Here is a 25894-nt window from a genome sequence, read left to right on the forward strand (position 1 = left end):
TTCCAATATAGCTACCTGGAAGAAAAGGGTTAGCATGTTATTCTAATGCACTATTGAGTCCTTAATTTACAAGAAATTTGTTCAGACAACCTTAACTAAGAGCATCATTTCCACACTTGGCAGATGGAATGAAAGACCATATTCAAATGGTAGGGTGTCTTCTCAACTGGCTAATGTATTAGATAGGAAGGACTTGGGTGCTCTTGAAAATCCCAATTCAATTCAAACCCAGCTGTTCTGATCAAAATTCTGGAGTTAGTATTAAGGATATGGTCCTGCTTGCAGACACATTGGCATTTCCCAGAGATTACAAACAATGAACCATCTGCTTCAATCAGGAGCCTTGTGTCTGTTAAATGCATCAAGAGGAAAGCCTACAGTTGACCAGCTGTACCTTTCACCAGTCGTTACCACCATAATAACCCACAATGACTATAAGTTGTACACAGAGAGAAAAATTAATTCCTAACAAGAAGAAAAAAGCTATTAAAGGATTAAAGGGAAGGAGATAGGAGAAAAGACTAAGTTATAAAAAATAAATGTAAACAGTCCAGTAGCTAAATTATTTTACTCTTCTGCAAATACACAATGCAAAGGGGAAAAGGCCACACTGAAAAGAAAAGTATTTAAAACAAAGAAAAGCCTCATATTTATTTGCCCATATATTTCCTTAAATGCATGTCTTGTACATACTTGAAATTTTCCATAATAAAAAATTTTTTTGCAAGACAACTCAGCAAGTTAGTATTAAAGGCTTTCTAATCTTAAACATTACCAAAATTCCTAACAAGAATACTTTGGAAGGAGTGGTTCATCTTTATGTAGAAATAGATCATGTGCAAAGATAATATGTGTGATGACAAGAGTAACAATTAAAAAGAAAGAACTACTGGGACCAAAGTCAACAATGAAGTTTAAGGCAGGTAAGTCCAAAACAAGACAATACCATAAATACAAAATGGAAAAACAATTGGAGTGAGAAGAAAAAGAAACAGACGTTTCACTGACCATTATCTCATCATAGGTCAATAGGCTGATGGCTATTTCTAAAGAAAAAAATTTTAATTAATATAATCATTATATTATATTACATTATATTATATTATATTACACTGAAATGCTCAGTATAGTCAGACCACATCAACAGTACTGTGTTCACCTCTGAGAAGAACATTTCACAGTAACACATTCTGAGCACCAATAAACTAGAAAATTCATAGCAAAGACCAGGGGAAAGCTGAAACCATTTCATGTGGAGAAATAAATTGATGAAGAAAAGAAAAGAGGAAGGGAAGGTGTAAAGGATGAAAGGGAAGAAAAGAAAGGAAGAAAGAAACAGCACAAGGCAGGATGCAGATGGGCTTTTTTAAAAGCTTATTTTGTTGTGTTCTGAGAAGAATGGGGACTAAAGAGTAAAGTCTTAGCAAAGTGCAGGGCAATTAGAAGAAGTACTTGATAAAAAAAATATAAAATAAATGGTTGCCTTGCAAAATAGCTGCTTCCTACCACTAATAATTAGTCGTGGGATGGTTGTCTCTTAGAGAGTGTAAGAAATACCTGTAATCAGTGGGAAATGGATTACACTGCCACTAAGATCCTTCCCAACACTCAGATTCTTCATTCCAGTAAAGCTGATTTGTTAAGTGATTAAATTTATTTATGTTGCTAGTTCCATTAGTGCCAAATGATGTATAGTTTTTTTCCTCACCTATCTCGACTATACTAACAAACCAGATTCCCAGAAATATTCCACAGAGCTCACTTCTAGAAGTATTTAGGCTTGTCAGTATACGGTGATGAAGATGAAGGCAAACATCTACCAAAGAGCACAGAACAGGGAAACACAAGCATGCGGTGGAAAAAGTGTACCCTGGTTCAAGATGTTCTGCCTATACATTGCTTTATTGCCCCTGCAAAACAAAAACTTTGAAAAGGCCACAGGAGAATTCATTTTAATTAACTTTTCTCTGCCTTAATTACAGGGAAGTCTATTTATGAGTCACAAAAGATCCGCTCTAGTCATTCCTTGCTAACACAAACTTAAAGCAGCTCATCTGTGACCTCAGGTGATCACCCCGAAAAATATTCACAAATTTCCTCCATTAGCTAAGCAGCATGGTGCTCAGATTCTAGGCAAACAACAAACCTGGATGGTGGGATGGGATAAATGAATCACTACACTAAAATCATACCACAACTACGGTTATAGAGACATCCGCTCAAATTTCTCTCTCCCCTGAACTTCCTAAGCATTTTATGCATCCCTCTGTTAAACATCTTTCATCCATCTACTTTGTTATAAGAATGTGTATGTTTGTTTTAGCTCCCTTACTAGAATGAGGGCTTCTCAAGAGCAGGGTCCATCAGAGTCACCACATATGCTGTAAGGGGACATGTGGAAACTAGAATCTAGCCAGCACTCAGCTGGTCCAGCCCTGCATCCCCACGGCTGTATCTGCCCAGAGAGATGCATTTTTTCTGACTTACACAAAGAGGACTTTTTTGTCCTTACAACACTCCCAGTGTCCAGCACAAGGAGAAATTCAACTCAAAATTGTTTTCCCTGAGAAGTCTTTCTTAAACGAAGTTTTCATTCCTACTAATCATACAGTGGACTATGCTGATTTATATTTCTGTGAATTTAGTTAACATTGTATACATTAAAGTGAAATCTCGATTTGTTTCCTTTATCAATTCCAAAACCCTGCAAGCAATTTCAGAGCCAGTCTGCCAAATCACATAGGTTCTATTTTATGTACAATAAAAATCGACACTTACTAATGCTGACCCTCTTATTAGTGAAGGAGGAGGAAAGGCCTTACCTGCAAACATGGAACCATGTCGCAACACAGTTGAAGTATCTGTTGTTCCAATACTGATGGCTGTTCTTTGTCACAAAGAGCCCGGGGTTGAAGTAAGACTTTGAGCAGAGCTAGTCGGAGTTTAGAATATTCTTGTAACTGGGATGGTTCACAATACAGATACCACAGAAACGGTGCCATTATTTGGATACATGAAACTTCTGACCTACAAGTCATGTAATGCATAACCCAGTCACTGAATTAAGCAGAATACCAAACAGTAAGTGTCAAACATCAACTTACAGTTCATGACATATCATAAACTATGACACCATTGAGTGTAACTTTATTTCATGACTCTTCTATTTTACCATGACTCGCCTAGGCCCATGCCAAACAGTTCTTTGTACACTGCGGAGAATGATTCAACACCTGGAAACCATAAGCCTGACGCCCAGGACTAGGAGGGTCTGTACCTGCACACCAGAGTAGCATCTACATCTCCAGGACCAGTCTCTGGTGAGCATCAGAATCATCTGAGAACCTTTTCAGAATTATAGGTGTCAGGGTCCCTTGTCCAGGAGTATGACACAGGCATACATTTTTGGAAAAACTCGACGAGTGAGGTTCCATGTAGAACAAAGCCATACAGACGTCCCAAGACGACTATGATGGCAGTTAACATTCACTTGCCAACTTGTTAGCACTTACAGTGTGCAAGTTACTGCACTTTACACCTTTAAACTCAACTGATCCTTACCACAACCCTATGAAATAAGAAGTATTATTATCCCATTATGCAGTTACTGAAGCAGAGAAAGGTGCAATAACTTGCCAAGTCCCTCCTCTTAAGTTCTTCCTACTCAAAGGAGGAAGACTTTACAAATCTTTCATATCTATTTAGATTTCAATACATCCCAATAACTCCAAGTCCAAAGACACTAAAATGCCAGAATGACTTTTCAGATATAAAAATTCAATCATGTCGTTAATCAGCTTGAAAGAGTCTATGCTTAAGATAAAGTACATAGACTGATTCATAAACCCTCCAAAATTTGGCCTCTGCTTATCTTTCCAGCCTCATTTCTTGTTCCTCTCCACTCTCCACTGGACTAACCAAACTTTCCGATCTTCCGTCAAGTCATCTGGGCTTTCTTCTCGCTTGCTGTTCCGTCTACCTGTAATACTCTCCCCTTTCTCCCACTCCTGTTCCTTCTTCTGCCAAATTTCTATCATCTTTCAGTTCCCCCCTCCTTTAAAATGACATCCCTGACACCTAGCTTTGGTCAGATCCTCCATTATGTGCTTTCACAGGATTATGGCTTTATTGTCATTATTTATTAATATTTCCATCCCCTTCCAGACTACAAACCACTGAGGGGATGGACCAATGATTTCTGTTTAATGCTATATCACCAATAACTGTACACACTAGGACCTTGAAGAGATGCTCAATCATTCAATTAATCAATTCAGTTGCACTAAGTTACAGAGTAGTTTTATAACTAGCATGCATCAATTAAATATCGTAATTTCATTCTAATATTTTTCATATTTATTATACATAAGTTATTATGAGATAAGATACAAAGATGAACCAGACATTATCCATCCTTAAGAAGCACACAGTCTAACAGGGACAGTCTAGAGGACAGAGAGAAAACTTCTAGAAGAAAGGTATAAAGCTCAATACTTCTTGGAGGAAATGGCATGAGTTATGCCTAACAATGTAATTTTATAACCCTATACATTCTACAGCATTGACATTAATAAAAATTTTAAAAGTTACCAAATTGATTATATTTATTCATTCATTCATTTGCTTCACAAAATTTACTCAGTTCCTACAGTATACCATTCACTCTTCTATGTGCTAGAAACAAAGCAAGAAACTAAAATAGATTAAATCCTTGCTCTGATAGAGCTCACAATCTGGAGTAATTTTTTTCTCATGAGCACAAATACTTAAACAATCTATTAAAAACAAAGGGGCTTTTGAGTTCATGATTATTAATGAAACATATATCTTTACCACACCATCCACTTTAGGAAACTAGAAAGTTTCATAGATCAAGCAAGCAGATGATGTATGCATAGGTTAGAACACAGAATGTTAAGTTTCCAGAAAAGAGATTTAAGAAACATCGATTCCCCATCTCTCTCTTACAACATATTCCCCAAAGAATAAATACCACCCAGGTGTCAAGAACACCCATGAATAGCTTAACAGTTTCCTCCTTTTTAAGATGCTGAAGGTGAAATGCTAGGTTCATACAAAGAAATCTATTTCCAAGATGCTGTTATTATTTGACATCAGGAGCATTATGTTGAGCTTCCTAAGGATAAAATACTATTTAAAAATCTGGCTTAATCTGTCCTGATTTTAGATTTTGCATTGCCTATGTGGTATCTGATGATTTACTATCCCTGCAGTATGAAACTGACAGGGCTTAAGGAGAAAAGGAAAATAATAAAACAGATAAACTAAAATCTCAAAGTGATTCAGAACATTTAAAAACATAACCAGTTGTGCATTTATCTAAACACAAGGCTTTCATATGTATGTTCACCAAGGAGGGAGAAGCAGCCGGAAAAGACCTGAAGTGAGAGTCAGAACACTGAGGCTTTGGGCTGAACTCTGCCACTAATCAGCCATGTGACCTTGAGCAAGGCATTTACTGTTGCTCTCCTTAGTTCCCTCATCTGAAAAATTATGTGTTAGACTAGATAATCTTGAAGTATCCGGCCTAGAGACCATGATATCACATGTCAATTTACCCAATCCTCTGTTCTACAAAGGCAAAGTCTTTGTAGATATAGATGCAAACATCACAGGCCTTCCACAAATGAGCGCAGAATTTAACTAGAAAATCACACCTCCAAAAATCTAGCACAAAGATACTCTGTCATTTCAGGACATCTACATTCTATTAAAAATGAACCCAAACAGTTAGTCTAATCCATTCGTAACACAGAGCTAGAATACAAGCTATCTTCACAACATTGTGCCTCCTTCCTAAAGTTGTGAATCACTGTTTATATTCTTATCAAACTACCAAACTTCCTTCATTACTTCTAAACAACGATGTGAAAACTACTAAGTTAATTTACTTTAAAATTAGATCTCAGGAAACCAATAGTCTGATGAAAATTCCACAAAGAATAATTTCATTGGCAAAAACAGAAATGAGATAAATGAAATCATTCTTTGCAAATAAATATAAAATAATTTAGAAGTTCCAACAGGCTCTAGGTAGCATACTCTAACACCTCAGAATTCAAATGAAAGGAGTAAGACAACAGAAGTTTATCAGTAAATAAACCAGTCAATTAATAATCTTTTCTCCTTAGGAATATCTGGACATATTTCATGAGAACTACTTCTAAATCCCAGTGTAGTACTCGTTTGAAATGAAAACAACCAAAAGGTAATTTAAATATTTGTTAACTAACTAAAGCATTGGAAAAGAGAGATTTTCGTAAGGAACATCTTTCATAAAGCATCCCAGTCTACTTTATGAGACATTTCATTAAATAAATGTTTATGTTTGTTATTTTTGCTTTCTGACAGGGATGAACAAAGAGTTTTTTTTTTTTTAGTAAATATGAATATCTTACCTTTGAAAATGCAATCCTAGGTGAGGGAAGAGAAGGTGATAATGATGTTTTATTTTAAAATATTCATTCAGATGTTACATGGATTTTCTCACTGGCAGATGATTATAAGGTTCCCTACATCTCTTTAAAACTTCTTTTAGCAGTCTATCCTGCCTAGAAATTTCAACTAAAATTGAAGTTATAAACTCAGAAACAGTGTTCTAAGAAACTGTATCAATAGGACATTGTAAGACCTTCAAGAGCAAGAACACATGAATGTTAGGGTGGTAAACATAACTCAGGCCTTAGATTACCCAGGACAATGGTACCATCCTATCATGACCTTGTGTGATGGTACTAAATATGCAGTGATGCTGTATTTTAGGAGGCACTCTACAACCCACTGCCTGGCCCCCCAATCTGTGGGCCTCGTATGTGTGTGCAATACATAAAAATTCAACATTTATAGAGCACTAAAAATGTGCCAGGCATTATTAATACAAAGAACAATGAGACACAATCTCTGCCTTCACAGTATTTCACAGCTAATAGAGGAGAATAATTATAAGACAATGTATAACGATTTAGAAATCACAACTGAAGTTATAAAGCGAGCATGTAAAAGAGACACTTAATCCAGCTTGTGGTAAGTAAAGACTTCCTAGGAGGAAGAACACCTAAACAGAGATTTAAAATAGAGAAATGAGTCAAGAAAGGGCTGAGGTGAGATTTAAGGCAGTAAGGCAGATACTAACAAGTGAAAGCACTGAGGCAAGGGAACTGCACTGCTTCCTGTGTGGAGCCAAAGCAAGTCAGTGTATTGCTAAATACACAACTCATTAAGTATGATAGACAGGAGAAATAAAACTGGTGGAACAGGTAGAAACCATACCATACACAGAGCCTGGCAGGACATAGTAGATTTTATCCTGGAGCCCAGGGATTTTCCAACTATTTCAGAAACCAAACTATTGTCTTCCAATAGAAAGTGTCCACAAGATGCCAACATGTAAAACCATAGTCTATAAAAACAAAGGTTAAAGGGTCGGAGGGCATTCCCATGCTTAGCCTATACACTGCAAGTGCAGTTTGTAAATCACAGCTGTGGCGACTTAAGCAAGAGAGTGATACAATCAGACTTGATCCCTTGAAATATTACCCTGAGGGATGCTTAGAGAATGGCCTTGAGTAGAATGAGACTGGAGGCAGAGATGCCAGTTAGGAACAGGTGGCAGTAGCCACAGCAAGAGATGAGTGCCTTGGTAGCAAGCCAGTACCTTGGTAGTAAGGGTGGAAGAAAGCTTTGAGAACCATCAGAAGGCCTTGGTGAAGCTAAATTAACTGCACACATGGTGGCTATCTGGTCCCAGTTGGCAGTACTACTTAATCCCAGCTGGCATTGGTTTCTAATGGAGATTAACTCACTAATCAATTTCCAGAGGGAAGAAACTGTCTTCCATATGTATCATTTGGTAGTTTACTGAATATTTCTAATCAACTTTCCCAACTAACCAGTGCTTAGCTTCTTTAATAATAGCTCTTCTCATAGTCAGTATTTCAACAATCAATAAATCTGGTAGGATTTCTTTTTCTTTACTCTTAAAAAGAAAATAGAAAACTATGTCCTGCTGTAAGAAACTTCTTTTCTTCAGGAGAAAACACTACAGTCAAAGCACTTAAAAAAAAAAAAAAAACTCTAAAATTAGCATATACTATTTCATCTGCCTCATTTATTTTATTTTACTTTACCTTTCAGGGCATTGCTGGAAAAAAGCTGTCAGCTGCTGCAAAAGTACTGGCCAGCAATCAGGTCTGTGTTCAAGCACAGTGATCAAAGGCTGAGGATGGTTTCTGAAAAACACAGAAATTCACACTGGAAGCTGTCATTTCAGAGCTACACATTCTTAATATCCAAACATAGCAACAAAAAAGCCACTACAATTTAGGACCTTTTTTCCAAGATTCATAATTGTCACAAAACTACCATTTCCTACACTGGTTGCAGAGCTGGCTCATTAGAACTATTTTTTCCTTTATCTGTTTTCTAGAAAAGAGAATAAACCCAAGTCTTAGAGACCCAAATCTGACAGCAGACTCTGCCATTTAATGGCTCTATGACTTTGGCTGACAACCCAAAAGCTCTCTCATATCCATCCCCTTGATTCCTTCATTCTTAGCAATCACAGGACACCTCCTGCTCCTGCTGGTCTCTTTCAAACCTGGCAGGAACACTTCCTCTAACATTGCCTCTACCTGTAAGCATGCTCTCTCCCTTTCTGTTCCCACTTACCCCCATTCTTCTCAGTATATGGCTCTGTGTTCCCCCAGTGTACTTAAGATGAGGTAACAAGAAAATATTTCTCCCATCTCAAATAAAAAACTCTCCAAAATAAAAATTCTTGAAATTTCTGTTGAACAAGACAAATCTTTTTATCACAGCCACACAGATTAAGATACCTAAAAGACTATATAAAATAAAAAATCTGAAATGTGAAAAATTCTTAAATAATGGGGTTAAAAATAGAAAACTAAAAAAGCACAAAAACAAATTATGTTAAATAGTTCAAAAAGTCTTCTAGAAACTGTAAATTCATTAGCTTTTTAAACTATGAACTACTATACAAAGTTCTCAGTTATTATTGCTGTGGCTTTTTCCTCCAAAAAAAAATTTTTTTAAATAAAAAATGCTATTTGGAAAAAAATTCAAACCATATAGAAGCATTAATTTTTTCCCATAAAAAGAATCATATGCATAATACTGTTCTTTATTTAACTTTTACCCAAAAATATAGCATTTGCAATGTTTTTTTTAAAAAAAAGATCTGACCATCCGTCAGACCCAAATGATTTTTTAAAACTGCCTTCTTGGTAGTTCTCAAAATATGATTGCCTTACCAGCAATATCAGCATCACCTGAGAACTTGTGAGAAATGCAGATAAATTCTCAGGCCCCAGTCCAGACCTAATAAATAGCTCTCCAGAGAATTCTGATGCACTGCTATAAAGCAGTGGTTCTCAGCCCTGGTTGCATGTTAGATTCATCCGTGGAGCTCTTTTTAAAATACCAATGCCCGGGCTTCAATTATACTGGGGTTGCTAGGAGTGGAGCCCATGCATTAACAATTTTTAAAAACTGTTCTAGCAATCCTTAATAGGTTACCAGAGCTGAAAACCACAAGTGAAAAGCCACAGAAAAAAGAGGTTAGGAGCTGGGAAGTTTTCTGATTTTTTTCTATCTTAAACAGAAAAGTATGACAGATCCATCACATTGAAACCCTCGTGTTAAACACCTCTCTGACACTACAACACAGCTTCTGGGTATTATAACACCATCTCTCTGTTTTCTCCTTGACCCTAACTAATCTATCATACGCTAACTTCACATGCTGGCAGCCTCCTGTTTGTTAAAGCGCAGGCTATTTCTGACTGATCAGATTACTGCCATCCCTAAAGAATTGCTCCAAGCAACTTTTTATGCCAAAACTCAAAAATCAAAATCACATTTCCAAATTCCGAACTCTTTGGCAGTTAAACCTCTCTAGTATTTGCTTGTGCTCTAGTTGCTACAGATATTAAGAAACAAATGTTACAAATCCTAAAAGCCTCTCAGGTACCTCACATCAGCCCAACTCCTGAGATTGAGTTCAGTAGGTCATGTTCAAGTAAACATGAATAAAGAGGAAAGAACACCAACTGTAATTATTTTAGCCATGGGTTTTCCTTCTGACAAGCACCATATTGAAATGAGGAGCATCAGATATGATCATCCATTAATCCTCCCGTTAATGGGGGCATTTATGCCTATTTAAGAAGGAAATCCAAGTTACCACATAGTTTTTGTGTGATCATAAAGCACTTAAGTGCTTTTCTATACTCTTCCTTTATTAAATCATCCCCTACCCTTCCCAATTCTCACCTCCCCCTCAAAAAAACACCTGTTCTGAATCTATCCTCTTTTTAAAACACAGTTAGCTTTATCCAAATTAAACCAGATCAACAGAAGAGACAGTAATTGCAATGCAGGATTAGAAATGATGCACATATAGCAAACAACTCTATTATAATTTAGCTTCTACTTCACTGGGATTATGGGACCCACTCTAGCTTTACTGCGTGAAGGTGAAAGGTCTGTTTTGCTAGCTTTTGTGTTCAGCAAATTCTATTTTGTTTCTCATACTTAAACGCTAAAGATGAGATTAAGTAGAATACAGAATAGGGATTATCCAGATTAATTACTGATTTAGAGAGCTGGATAATTAACTTTTCCAGAGAATTGATTACATCAGATCCAAATGGAACTATTATAGGAATAATATACAATATTGATTCCAATAAGTTGAAAACCTAGAGGGAGAAAGGAAGTCCAAATTAAGAACACTGAGTATTACTCTGATTAACATTGATTACCAATATTACACTATTTCAAGTGAGTACAACTAACCCAAAATCAATCATAATTGCCAAAATTTTGTTTTAATACTTCAAGCATAATGAAGCAAAGAGCTAAATTCTCCCTTGTGAATCATCAAACTGGTATGTGAATGCACATTAAAACATAATATATAAAAACTTGGGCTTTACTGAATGGACACATTTTTAATTGCAATATACTTTATTGTGTAACTGCCATTTAGGAGGATTTCTCAATCTTGGCACTACTGACATTTGGAGCCAAATAATTCTTTGTTGTGGGCGTTGTCCAGTGCACTATGGGATGTTTAGCAGCATTCCTGGCCTCTACCCCTAAATGCTAGTAGCATTCAACTTAGTCACATGACAATCAAAAATGTCTCCAAACATTAACGTGTCCCCTGGGGGGCATAACTGCCCCTGGTTAAGAACCTCTGCACTAGGTAAAATGACAAGCACTGTGAGAGGCACAAAACCGACTAAAACATGGTACCAGCCCTGAGTTATTCAAAAAGACTAATGATTCCATCTTCACCCTTCTTTACAGTGAACCAAAAGCAGTCAATCATGTTCAAAATTTGAAGTTTCCTATTGAAATGCAGCCATCAAATATTGACATTAAGTGCACAAGAGTAACAGTTCAGTAGAAACTAAAAGACTTAAAATGGAAAACAAATGTGAAACCATTCCTTTGCAAAATACAGAATCATGTTCCAAAATGAACAAACAGCATTAAATTTGATGCATACTAATTTGTACGATAGAAAATAGAGTTATTTTCCTGCTTAAAATATTATAATTAAAGCATTTAAAATGTCATAAGGCCAAGTATAGCTCGCTCTTGATATATTCAAAGGTTGATTCCTAAATTTATGGATTATTCAACATTTTTTTTTCTTTCTTCTCACTCACTACTTGTTAGCCATTCCACTTCTTTCAAGTACCTCCAGCTGAGAAAAGTCAAGGTAAGCGAAGAATCCACAATTTAAAGTAAACTTTGTTCTTCATTAGAAGCACTGTTGATCAAAAAAAATAAGACAGACAGACAGACAGACAGACAGAGAGGGAGGAAGGAAGGAAGGAAGGAAGGAAGGAAGGAAGGAAGGAAGGAAGGAAGGAAGGAAGGAAGGAAGGAAGGAAGGAAGGGAGGGGAAGGGAAGGGAAGGGAAGGGAAGGGAAGGGAAGGGAAGGGAAGGGAAGGGAAGGGAAGGGAAGGGAAGGGAAGGGAAGGGGAAGAGGAAGGGAAGGATGTGGTATAAAAGAACACCAAAGCAAATGCCCTAAAATGTCAATTATCCCGAAACATGCTATTCAAGTTATAAAGTAACAAATAAGTTGACTATAACACGTTATTCAAAATTACAGATGGGTTGAATGTACAATCAACCTGATCAGCTGTAAAGCTAACAGTGGCAGACAATAAGCTCTAGAAGTTTTGAAAAAACAAACACAAATGTGGGGCGCTGTCATCACTATCATTATTTACACAAACAGTGCCTATGCAACATTCCCCTTATCATATCATTTACAGTTATGCTGCCACATTCATATCTCAGAAAAAACTAGAAGTGCAGAGGTCAGATGAAATAGTGGAGGGAAAACACTGAATTGAAGGAGTCAGGAGTTCCAAATTCACATTCTGTCTCTGCAACAAATTGGGTGATCTCAGTCAAGAGAATTAACCTCTCTTAGGCAGTTTCTTCATCTGTAAATTGAGGAAATCAGACTAAGTACCTTCGGGGAGTAAAGTCATATAACCCAAGTCACCCTTTATAAAGCCTTACTCTTCATTCTGTTCAGGACCAGAGGTGGAACCAAACCCCGTAAAGGCAGAAAGCAGATGGCTCTCAATTATACAGGTATATGCCAGGCTTAAATGGCTTTAAGGCCAATGTCTAATAAAATCTAAGACCTCAAAACAGAGGTCTCCTATTTTTATCTCAAAGAAATAAATCATCCTATATTTTTTATTTCAGAGAAAAGTGCAGTGCTACATCCAGAATAAGCCCACAGAAATTTTTAAATCAGAATTTCCTAACTCTTGAGACATTCAATAGATTCTGCTTTCTTCTTAAAAGAGAATAACATTGTTTCTAAAGATTAAAATCAATATAAACCAGGCAATCAGGTCACCCTTCATTGGCCTCCAGTGGCTCTGACTTCTCCTTCACTGTGCAGTTTTTGTTGTTGTTGTTTTTCTGCCACAGCTGAGCCAATTTACTGTACATTCTTAGACATGTTACCATTTCATGATTTGTGAATGTTTTAATTGCCATTTTAAGTAAAGCATTTAACACAGTACCTAGCACACAGAATACTCAATAAACAGGGTACTATTACGATTATCATGCAGGTAAATTTGTATCTGAAGCTAGAGCAAAAGGAGCTTGAAAGCTGAGTCTGTGTCTTCTTACTCTCTTTATGTCTCCCCTTCTGTGCCTAATGCACATCCACCATAAATATAACAAACACACCCTTTCTCCAAAGCACCTTTTTAAACTCTTTGGATCATGAAAATCCAACTCGTCACAATCTCTCTAAATACACTGTTTCAAAGTCCACATTGTTCAGGGAAAAAAGCACAGAGGAAGCATGCAGAGTTGGTACCCAATACTGCAGTGCTCCCTACCCTTTAATAACATTGTCAACAACACAGAGCAGTACATGCATCTTAACAGAAAGGAGTGGGGGAAGGAATAAATGATAAATCCGTGGTTCCACTAGACTAGCACAGGGAGGCAACGACAAAATAAGGTATGTAACTAGATTCACCTTTCCAAGTATAAATACATCAATCTTAATATATAAAAAAAAAAAGAGGGACTTAAAAAAAATTAGTCTTCTGGTAGGCAAATCAAAAAGGAAGTCATTTGTAACCCTTAGGTCACCTCACCCTTTCGGCTACATCTCTGAATATAAGAAAGCTATGATTTGATTTACATCATAAATTCAGCGATAGACACAGATTGCCTTTTCTGTGTGAGGAAACAATGCCTGCAGTCACCATGCATTTTCATGTATGCAGCTGTGACCCTGGCGCTTTCAGAAGCATAGCATAGCACTTACTACATCAAATATGCATTTTAAAAGCATTTCTCTACCTGCTTTGAATTTTGATTTGAAAGTGCTGGTTAGAAGCCAAAACAGGATTTTAAAAAGAAAAAAAAAAAGCTCTGAAGATTTTACGATTTAAAAACACACAATAAAAATTATTAAGATTCTATAACAAATATTACTATAAAAAAGAAAAATTAAACAATAATTGTGAATCATTATCTATCCTATAGTGTTTTAAGACAAATTCATTTTACCCTTTCCACACAAGCTTCTAGAAAAAGAAGACTTGGAGCAAAAATTATTTGAATTTTCACATTTTTGACTAATTTCCTTTTTTCTTTGGGTCTATAAGACAGGTAAAGAGAGGATAAGATTTCTTTGAAAATAGACTGCATATTACAATGGTTCTGCCCTCACAATGAACCTTTCCCAGGATCACTACTTTGAGAGGCAGCATTTTAATGCAAAGGTGTCTCCTAATGTCAGAAGTCTAGAACTATTTTAGGTACATGGTGAACGCTGGAGGGAAACACAGATACTCAGGGGTCCAAAACTTCTGTATTTTTCAATCAAGTACATCCTTGATTGAAAAACAAAACAAAACAAAACAAAACTAGAGACAAGATAAATAGGTTAATAAGGCAAAAATTACAATGTTTTATGCTCTTAAAGACATTTAACAGCACATTACCATACCATTTTTTAAATTAAGCATCCACATTTAGAAGAACTTACAAAGCATTTTCTAGTGTCAATTCCTAACTGGAAGATTGTGCAATATATGGAGTGGATTCTTTTGGTCTATTTTAAATCCCAAGTGCAAACCCCAGGTGATTGGAACCATAAACTGTGAACAAAGACTTCCCTGGGTGGGAAAGATGAGAGAAAAGAGGAAGTGAAAACAGAAGCAAAACATGCAGTTCGACAGAAAGAATCAAACTGCAAGAAGACAGATGGCCCTTGGAAAGCATTACTGGCTATGCTTCCCCGATTACCACCCTAGCTTCTTTCTTACCCTCAATTCTGTGGGGCTTTTTCAGACACAGATCTGACACTGATATTTCCTTCTTTCCCATCTTCTTTTCCCTGACTTTTCTGTAAAAATTTCCATTTATCCATTAAAGCAAGAATTCACAAGGCCTCTGAAATCATATGCAAAATTTTGAGTGCATATATGTGTGTACTTAGGAGCAGGTTTGAAACTTCAATGAGATTCTCAAAGAAGGTCTGGACCCTCCCTTCAACAAAGGGTTAAGTGCTAGTAAATAAAAGCTGAGTATACCTATAGTAATTCCTGCAATTCAGCCTTGTTAAAATCCTGCTTTCAAAAAAACTATAAAGTAAGCACTATTTCCCAAAAAAGGTAACATATGATGTGCCCAGAAATGATGGCTTCCTAAGTACTGAAGTTTTTGTAACTGCAGCAAAATAAAATATATTATTATATTCTACTAAGTCTAATTCTTTATGGCAGCTTGATTATATGGTATAGATGATATAATAAAGGTGGCATGCTTCCTTTATGCCAAATAAAACCAAACATCTACATCTCCTGGGATCCCTTAGGTAATACATTCAGTTACTGAAATAATCAGCTCTCCAAAAAGCAAAATGTTCATTTGGACAACAAAAATATATGATAATAGCTGATGGTTGATTTTTTTTTTTTAAGTGTTACAGAATTCTAAGCAATGTTAAAAAAAAAAAAATAAGGAAATTTACATTGAAATAAAAAACAGTAACAACTACTCAAAGTCTAGGAGGTTTATTTTCAGGAACTTAGGATAAGTATTTTACCTCAAGAAATAAATATAAAAGGCAAAAACACTAAAAATTCATTGGACTTGGTAAGGATACAGAAATATTACAGAGTAAATAAAATCTGGTATATCCATGCAATGGAGTATTATTCAGCTGTAAGAAAGAATGAAGTACTGATCATGCTACTACATAGATAAACCGTGAAAACATTATGCTAAGTGGAAGAAGCCAGACATAAAAAGCCACATATTGTATGATTCCATTTATATGAACTGTCCAGAAGAGACAAATCCACAGATAGAAAAAATAGTGTTTTATATCTGGGGACACGAGGTACTGGGGAATGACTGCTAATGGGTATGGGGCTTCTTTTGGGGATGATGACTATGTTCCAGAATTAGATAGTGGTAATGGTTAAACAACTTTGTGAAGATAATAAACAATCACTGAATTGTACACTTTAAAAGGGTGAATTCTCTGGTATACAAATTATATCTCAATAAAAAAGCATTAAAAAATATTCCAGACTTAACTCAGCCATATATTATTTTAAATCCTTCTCAATTTTAGAAAAATCCCTATGTATCATGTGATACCTACTGTCAATATAATCATAATAATTTGGATTTCCCTTATAAAGAAAATAAGTTCAAACCACAATCTCATTTATTACCTCAATATCCATAGTTGATAGCTCAACTGTACCCATTTTAAAGATGCAGATGTGGAAGGAAAGAAAAAAGAGCCACACTGGCTTCAACCTAAGCTTTCTAAATCAGAATCTGTAGAGGCTTTGGAATCTATAGATAAAGTGAATTTCCAGAGATTCCTATGATTTTCACATCCAAAACTATCTCTATCTCCATTGCCACTAGTATATCTGAAGGGAGTGGTAGAGTTTGGAAATCACCATTTTGAAACCATCACAATGAAAATTAATGGTGAGGGTTAGGGTTAGGGTTGAGGGGGCAGTTGTGAGTTTAATGAGGAACAGGATATTTGCATGGTCTCAAAGTGTCTTCCCCACAGATTGCTTATTAGTTACAAGAAGAAAATGGTAACTCTACAGTAGGGAAACCAGACATCACCTTGACTGGGTAATCAAAATTAACATCACCAGTGAGAAGAGAGATGGACATCAGTGCCTCCAGATGTGATACCCCAAGAAGGACACAGCATCACTTTTATAATATTCAAAAAGTCAGTCATAAAAGATAAAGGATGAGAAACAGTTTCAAGTTTTAAAAGACTAAAAAGGTATGACAACTAGAGGCCACATATGATCCTAAACTAGAGCCCGTACACTAAAAATAAAAGGAAAAAGATATGAAAGGAAATTATTAAGACAAATGGCAAAACTGGAATATGGACTATAGATAAATCAATGTTAAATTTTCTTGATTTAATAACTGTACTCTGGTTATATACGAGAATATCCTTGTTCTTAGAAAATACACCCTATTGAATATATGTAATCTACTCTCAATTTTTTTTTTTAATTATACAGAGAGAAGGACAATGCAAATTGTGGCAAAGGGTGAAAATTTGGTGAATCTGGGTAAATGCTATGTGGGAATCTTTTGTGCTATTCTTGCACCTTTTCTGGAACTTTAAGATTCTTTCAAAATAAATTGAAAAGAAAATCCTTCCATGACTTCCCACTACTCTTCAAAGAAAACCCAAAGTCTTTGCCAAGGTCTTGCATATTCTAGGCCACGCCCACTTCTCCTGGGCCTCAGTCTGGCCTCTCCCTCCCTCCTGGAACACTCAGCTCCAGACACTCTGCCTCCGGTTAGTTCCTCCAGGGCCCCAGGCTCTGTCCACAGCAGCAGCTTGGCCCATGATTTTTCCTAGACTGGAAATGTTCTTCCTGTGCTCTTCACATGGCTGACTCCATCTCACCCATCAAAATGGATATAAGAAAAATTGCAAAAACAGTTTAATGCTAAGAAGAAGCTAGTTATGAAAATTAAACCTGGGGCTACATTCTGACAGCCACAACTGCTGACTCTTGGTGCACTTTGCATCAGTATTTACCTTGGGACTCTCTCTTGTTTCTCTGTTTGACGGCCCTAAGGGAGGAATGCATTTGCCTTAAGACATAAGCAAATAAAAAAAAAAATTGATATGAATTACAAAGTACTTCACCCTTTAGGAAACACATATTTAACTTCTTAAAATTAACCCTCCATCTAAATAAACTCACAACACTGCACAAACAGATGCACAAATACACGTAGCACATATGACATTCATCTACCGAGGGTATAACCATCCACTGCTATTGGCCTAATCACCATTTCGGAGCACACCATCTGCCAAAAACATTTCATATTCCCTTCTTCCAGAAAGTACAGCTTGATGTCGATTAGACTAACCCTTTCCACAAATAAGATTCTCAACATTTGATATTTGTGCATGTCAGCCACTGTCTGGCACATCAGAATGATGCACGAATTCTGGAACAAGCAGTTACTGCTCATGAATTCACAGCTATTTCCTCACTTCTGCTGAGGGAAAAGAGATCTTTAAAAGATTGCCATAATATGAATATGCAGAGGAAAAATTGAAAGCAAAAGGACATGAGAAAATTTCAAGGGAAAAAAATGGCATATTACAAAGCAAATGAGAAAATGACCCTCTAATAATTTATGAATCATAAAAATTTAGTTATCCCTCTTTGCAACCAAAATACCAGGCGAATGTTGGTTCTCTGCCACACTTCCTGTATGATGAATGTTAGAGAACATTGAGATAAGTTGGTTCAATGTAAGTGTGTTACAGAAAAGTGGAGTTCAAGCTAACCAAAAGGAAATTCAGACCAAAAAAAGAAAGGGAAGGGGAAAAATAAGCCTTGAACTAAAGGACATCTTAGTAGCAGTTTTTTTTTTTTCAACTATTTAATATAAAAATTGTTCACAGGTTAAAAATGGCTTTTAAAGTTTTTGAGAATAGTTAAATGCCTAAACCAGAGGTCACAAACTTATTGCCCTTGGATTGCATCCTGGGAGTAGATGTGTTCTGTCTGCCTACCCTGTATTTTTAAAAATCAGAATTGTTTTCCAACATTCATTAATCAGGAGATTTCATATAAAACATTACTAACATTGAAAGATCTGAAGGTCTGGCATCAGTGAACCCCCATGGCCTCATTTTAACAATAGGCCAGTAGTTCTTAATCCCTCCAGCACACTGGAAACCACCTAGGAAGCTTTGAAAAATTACCAATGCCTGAGGCTGACCCCTAGTCATTCCAGAGAGAGGCCAGGCATCTAGATTTAAAAGTTCCTCAGAGGGCTCTAAGGGAGCAACCAGAATTGAGACTCATGGGCCTAGAATTTATACTTGGCATATGCTCTTTGTTTAATCACAGTAGTCAAACATGCCATTTTTCTTCCAGTTCACCCCCATCCTGGAAGGAACTGGGAACTGAAACCCCATTTAAACATCTCCGTTTAATCTTGTATAAGCCACAAAACTATAAAAAGGTCCAGTTAAGCAAAATGAACTTTATTACCTACACACACTCTACTCTGATATATCTCAAAGCATGGTGGGTAGACCACTTGTGCATCCAAGTCCTTTGTTAAAGTGCAGGTTTCCAGGCATGTTCCAGGCACACATATGAAAAACTCTGAGCATGAGCTCCTCATGCACTGTCAACACTGAAAACCCATGTTGATTTTTAAGAGAACGTTGAGGGCTCTCTTACCCTCCTGCCTCTACAAGCATCTATGTGTGACCATAAAGTACACTGACTGGTCAGGGCCATGGGATTATTTCATTGAACAGAGCAATGAGGTTTAAATCTTTCATAGTCTTTCTCTTGCAACCACAGTTGGCTTGCTCTCATCGGATTTCCTTCCCTTTAGAATTGCTGTTTGGTTCTGCTCTTGGCCTCTCTATTGGGGCATGTTAAGATGAACTTAGTGCCTTTGTGCTTAGGAGCAAACAGAATTTTTGCCTTCCAAATAGGCAAGAGAGGCAAGGAGACATAATTTAGCCACTCAAGATCTCTCCCACTCTACCCCAACAGGTTCCTTGCAGTTCATATATTATGGTACCATTAACTTCCCAGGGCTCAAGCAATACTTCTCAAGTATGATCCCTATCTCTGAGCAGCTAGATAAACATGCTGATTCCTGAGTTTCATGTAAAACCTGCTGAATAAATGAGAATCTTTGGCAAACGGACTTGTGAAGCTGTACGTTTAGCAAGCTCCCCAGGTGGTTCTTATGCACAGGAAGTTTGAGAACTACTGAGCCACAGATTTAACAAAGAGAATACCCTCTCTAAAGCTCCTTCAGGAAAGTCACAGGAACCAAGGGAAGTCATTGGCTAACATTCTGGGTCCTCACATCTCTCTCTTCACTCCCATACTGGAACAACTTAAGCAATTCAGCACAGACTCATTTAAAATGACCACACAAACATCCAGAAGTGGAACAGCTGGATCATATGGCAGTTCTATTGTTAATTTTTTTGCAGAATCTCCAAACTGTTTTCCATAGTGGCTGCACCTATTTACATTCCTATCAACAATGTGTTAAGCGTTCCCTTTTCTCCATATCGTCTCCAACACATTTCTTGTCTTTTTGATAACAGCCATTGTAAGAGGCGTGATGTGATATCTTACTGTGGTTTGGATTTGCATTTCCCTAATAATTAATGGGGTGTTGCACATAATTTCATGTGCCTGTCGGCCATCTGTATGCCTTCTTTGGAGAAATGTCTACCTGGATCTTCTACCCACTTTTTAACCAGGTTGTTTGGTTTTTTTTGTTGTTGAGTTGTACAAGTTCTTTATATGTTTTAGATATTAACCCCTTATTGGATGTATGATTTCCAAGTATCTTCTTCTGGATATTTAGCTGAAGATTATGAAAACACTAATTCAAAGAGATTTACACACCTCTATGTTCATCACATTATTTACAAGTCAAGATATGGAAACAACTTAAGTACCCATTAATGGATATATGAATAAAGAAAATACATACACACACACACACACACACACACACACACACACACACACACACAATGGGAATACTACTTAGTCATAAAAAAGACGAAATCTTGCCATGCAACACATGGATGGACCTTGAGGGTAGTATGCTAAACGAAATAAGTCAGATGGAGAAGAAAAATATATGATTTCATTAATAGTTAGAATACTAAAAATAAATAAACTAATAAACAAAACCAAACAACAACAAACACATAGATACAACACACAGATACAGAGAACAGGTTAATGATTACCAGATGGCAGGGCAAAATGAGTAAAGGGGATCAACTGTATGCTGACAGTTGGAAACTAAACTTTTGGTGGCAAGTATGCTGTAGTGTATACAGAAATTAAAATATAATATTGTATGCATGAAACAATATAACCCAATGTTACCTCAATTTAAAAAATATTCACTAAAAACAAAAACAAAATGGCCACATATTCTGTTTTACTATAGCTCAAAATAATCAGCTATTAGGACACAAAGAAATGAGAAATACTTAAAGTCTAACTGTATCTCACTAGCAGAGTCCTGAATATCATAAAAACACAGATGAGTTTCATGCCCAGAAAGCTTACAATTATATGTTATATTACTTCTATTTTAAATCAATCCTACAGCGTAATAGGGAACACCTCTCAGTGGAGTTCTAAGCTTCTTATATCCTTTTTATGCTTTCATACACAGCTCATCGGTTTCCTCTTCAAGGCTGGATGATATTGCTAACCAACATGCAGCAAAGAAGATTCTAAAACAGCAGGACAATTTTACGCTTGACTCAGGTAATCATGGCTCTCTTGAGGGAAATCTACTCTTTAGGCTCACCTCTCCTCTGTTTCTGCCAGCCACAAGCCCCCCCTGGAGGAACTTAAGGCTCTTATACACTCGATTACACTCCACTGATTTATAGTGCCAAACAGGCATTCACATGAGGGCTCTCCATAAACATTACTGGATTATGCCAACTCAGGTGATTGATTCTGGACCTCTTAATGTGCCACCACTCTAACGACAAATCTTACCTATCCAAGATGATTTCAGCTCCTCACACTAGGCTCCCTATCCACACCTCGCACCTACTGTCTTCTGAAAACAAGACTGCAGCTAGAACCAACTGGAGATAATGAACTATAAATAGAAAAACAGGTGAAACATTACAGGTAACTGAAAGTCTAACACACATAGTGAGCACAATCAGTATGAAAATGACAGTAACTCTAATTTTCTTCCTGACAGAAAATTTCCTTTTGCCATCATCAAAACTAGTGCTTCTTAACCTTTAAGGTATCTATGAATTACCTGGAAAATCTTACTACAACGCAGGCTCTGATTCAGGTAATCTGAGACGGAGTCCGAGATTCTGCTTCCCAAACAAGCTCCCAGGTGCTGCTAACGCTGCTCATTGCTCTGCTACTTACAGTATGGAGGAGGAACAGCAGCATTAGCATCACCTGGGAGCTTGTTAGACAAGAATCTTGAGCCCATCTTAGACCTAAGGAAAAAGAGTCTGCCATTCAGCAAGGTCCTAGGTGATCAGAACGCACAGCAGAGAGCAGCTCAAATACCATCTTGTACTCACTGTCAGTCAGAAGCACCTGGGACCTTTCTGAAACTATAAATGCATAGGCCTCATGGCAGAGAATCTGATTCAGTTGCTTTCGGGTATTTTTACTGTTCCTATGTTTGTTTGTTTTTAAGTACATCCAGGTGGTTCTTATTAAGGAGCAGCCAGCGTTCAGAACCACCGAATTAAAAAGACCCAACTGGGTGGAGGGAAATATTGAGCAACGGCTAATCAGTGAGGAATTTGAGGGGATGATGAAAATGTCTGAAAACTGATCATGGCATTGGTTGCGTGATTCTGTGAATACACTAAAACTCACTGAATTGTATACTTTAAATGGGTCAGTAATAATGGTAGGTGAATTATATCACAATACAACTGATATATAAAAATCAAATTAAAAACTTCAATAGCTTTCCTATTTTAAAATAAGTAAATAACTCCCACTGAACAACAATGAAGTGGAATTATTTCCTATCCTGGAACTCTGGCCCATGAATTTCAACTTCTCTCAAGAAAAGAGAACAAAGATGTTTATGTAACTCATCTAGAACTATTAAGTTCTGCTCATCCACTCCTTAGGTTCAATTCTGGTGAATTCTAATGCATATTAAAAAAATCATATTTATCAATATGAAAAAGTTTACCCTGCATACCCCAAGTTTCCATAGTATTTTCAAGTAAATAATTTTCCTTTTGCTTCCCCAGTTTAAAATTAATGATTTAACTAGTAGGTTAACAATGAATTAACTAATCCATTGCAATATTCTTCCATCTTCTCTGTATTTTTGAAAGCATTCAAAAAACACATTAAGAAAAAAACATACAAAATGCAAATCTGAGCTTGTTTTCAAAAAACTGACTTAAACTCTCAATAATGTGCCCATAAAAATAAAGGATGTGGTAAATGGCACTAAAATTTCAGGAAAGATCACTGTCATATATGAGACAGTTCACTTATTATCAGAAGGAAAGTACTTTAAATATATGTAAGTAATAGACACCACGTAGTACTTTGGACAGACAGCTTCTCTCCACAGCTTCAAAGCTTCTGATACCTGTGGTGTCAGATGCTCAAAACTGCAGGTCCTGTCCACTCAAGCCAATGATGGTTCACAAGTATGATTTAATTTCCCTATTGGATCGCCATTTTCCACATAAGCCATTTTCCCCCAGAACCAGTGCTCTTGTTTATGGTCCCATGGTCTCATTGTTTCAAAGAAGGAGTATGCTGGATGCGTCACTTAACAGAGTTCCTAGGACAATATACACTGGTTACATGCCATATCCTGGGATCTTCAGCTCACGCAGTGAGAGCCCTTCTCTTAAAAAATGACTTTCTGGGAACTTCAAGGCAATGGCTAAGGCCACCTTCACAGGTAAGTACAATGCCCTTCCTTGACTAAACTCTCCCATAAAATCCAGCGCATTTCACCACAATTGTTGCTGTGTCTACTTCCTTTTTAAAATAATTCTACCATGTTACATTCTATAGATGACAAAAAAAAAAAAAAGGCAAATCAATGCCCCTAATTACTGACCTCGCCCTGGATAATAACCCTTGGATAGTCTCCTATTACTTTTTGTAGTGAGGAAGTTTACCTTCCTCCCCACCTAACCCCCTCCTGCTTTAAGTACTTTTGTTCAATGAGCTCTTCAGTTTTCACAGTGTTGAGAAGATGGTTCTATATCCCAGAGCAAAAAATGTGACTTGAATTTTGGCTAAATGATTCCAATTCGAAGGAAGAAACCCCGAAGCTACGTTGGTGATATTCAGCATGTTGTCAACTCTATCTCAATCCTGAGTCTTTGAAATACTAACTTCCTGAGAAGCCAAGATTCACAGTTACTGCTGAATTAAATAACTAATTCTTAATGGATCAGCATGTCTTAATTCATCACTTAGTTAACAATTCACCAATAAACAATTTTTTTAAAGAAAGGAGAAAAGACATACCTAATGTTATATATGTCCTGAATATTCTTCTCCCCACCGTGTCCTTCCTTAACAGCTTGCATTTGTAATAACTTCATAATGGCTTTTATCAAGCCATGTGTATTCCTGTAAAGAAATATAACATGTTAAATGCTACAGAGTAAATATTCTCATCAGGTACTTAATCCCACCAGTTTTAAATAGTTGAACACTTGCCACCTACATTGAACGGCAGCCATCCACATACACCCAGCTTATTCCACAGCACAGCCAAGAAGAGGCCAACAAGCTCCCATTCAACACATTTAAAGGAGGAGAAGTGGAGCCGAAGGATCAAACCACCAACCTATCAATCACCTCCCCACGTATACTTGGGGGAAAATCAATCAGGAAAAAATAAACATTAGCCCACATAATTGCAGGCAGTGACCACATCAGTTACCCACACTGAATAATCAAGTCCTTCATCTATAAATATTAGCAGACCATGAATAATAACCAGACATATGAAAAGGAGCAGTCACTCAAAAAAGTGGGCCAGGGGACCAATCAGAGGAAATAACCCCCATTAAAGCAAAGCTAATGGGAGTGGGGAATAGAACTTTAAGTTTTTTCCTTATTCTCTTTAAGAGGTAGCAGGATAATAAATCAAAAAGAATAGCCTCCCCTTTTAATATTTTTTCCTGTTACTAATTTTTTTAATTGTGAAATAAGATTTTATTCCATCTTTACTGAGGTAAAATTAACAGATACAATTGTAATATACAGAGTACAAGTGATATGTGCATACATGGCAAAATGGTGGCTGTAATCAAGTTAATCAACACATCCATCACCTCATGTAGTTACTTTTATTTTTTTGGTGAGAATGCTAAATACTATCTTAACAAATTTCAAGTATACAATACGGTATTGTTGAGTATAGTCACCATGCTGTACAGTAGATCCTCAGAATTTATTCATCTTAGAACTGGAAGTTTTTATCTTCTGACTAACCTCTCCCCACTTCTCCTACCCAGCCCCTGACAACCACCATCCTACTTGTTCCTAATTGTTCAACTTTTTTGTTTTTTTGATTCCACATATACGTGGTGCCATCCAGTATTTATCTTTCTCTGTCTGGGTTATTTCACTTATTAGCATAATGCCCTCCAAGTTCACCCATGTTGTCACATATTAGCTGGCTCTTTTTCAATAAAATTCTCCCTGGGAATGAGAAAGAAATCTTAGAAATAAAGATTACTAGTTAAATGAAAAAAAGGAATTATTTTTAAAATCATGATTGTTAATATTTATGGAGCATCTATCGTAAGCTAAGTACTTTCCTAAGTGCTTAACATGTTTTATGTCATTACTATCTAGAATTCACTGTTAACTTTACCTTTAGGCCAGGACAAGACCTGATGATGATACTAACTGATATCACTTGGGATATGTCATTTATTGTACTCTTTTATCGCATTTAAAGTTTTACAACCGATAAAAGGTTTGGCCACGCTGTCCAATGCAGTTGCCAACAGCCACATGTGGCTGAGCGCTCATAACATGGCTAATCCACACTGGGATGTGCTGTAAGTGCAAAATACATGCTGCATATAAAAGACTTAAAATGCAAAAAAGAATGTCAAATATCATGTGTAATTTTTATATTGATTGCATATTGACATAGTATTTTTGACATATGGGGTTACATAAAATACATGATTAAAGTTAACATAACCCATTTCTGTTTACTTTTTAATGTGGCTACTAG

General features: G+C 36.6%; 1 protein-coding gene across 8 annotated transcripts in view; it reads right to left on the bottom strand.

Moving 5' to 3' along the window:
- Positions 1-25894, bottom strand: part of FOCAD (focadhesin) — a 234736-nt gene that overhangs the window by 164694 nt on the left and 44148 nt on the right. For all 8 annotated transcript variants that reach the window (XM_031449632.2, XM_064490168.1, XM_031449629.2 and 5 more), the window contains 3 exons: positions 24163-24267; positions 8148-8249; positions 2823-3027 (listed from right to left, as the gene is read on the bottom strand). In XM_031449632.2, coding sequence (XP_031305492.2) covers positions 2823-3027; positions 8148-8249; positions 24163-24267 — 412 coding nt within the window. The remainder of the gene's footprint in view (positions 1-2822; positions 3028-8147; positions 8250-24162; positions 24268-25894) is intronic.

Source organism: Camelus dromedarius, chromosome 10 (assembly GCF_036321535.1).
Source record: "Camelus dromedarius isolate mCamDro1 chromosome 10, mCamDro1.pat, whole genome shotgun sequence".
In the NCBI taxonomy this organism is placed as follows: domain Eukaryota; kingdom Metazoa; phylum Chordata; class Mammalia; order Artiodactyla; family Camelidae; genus Camelus; species Camelus dromedarius.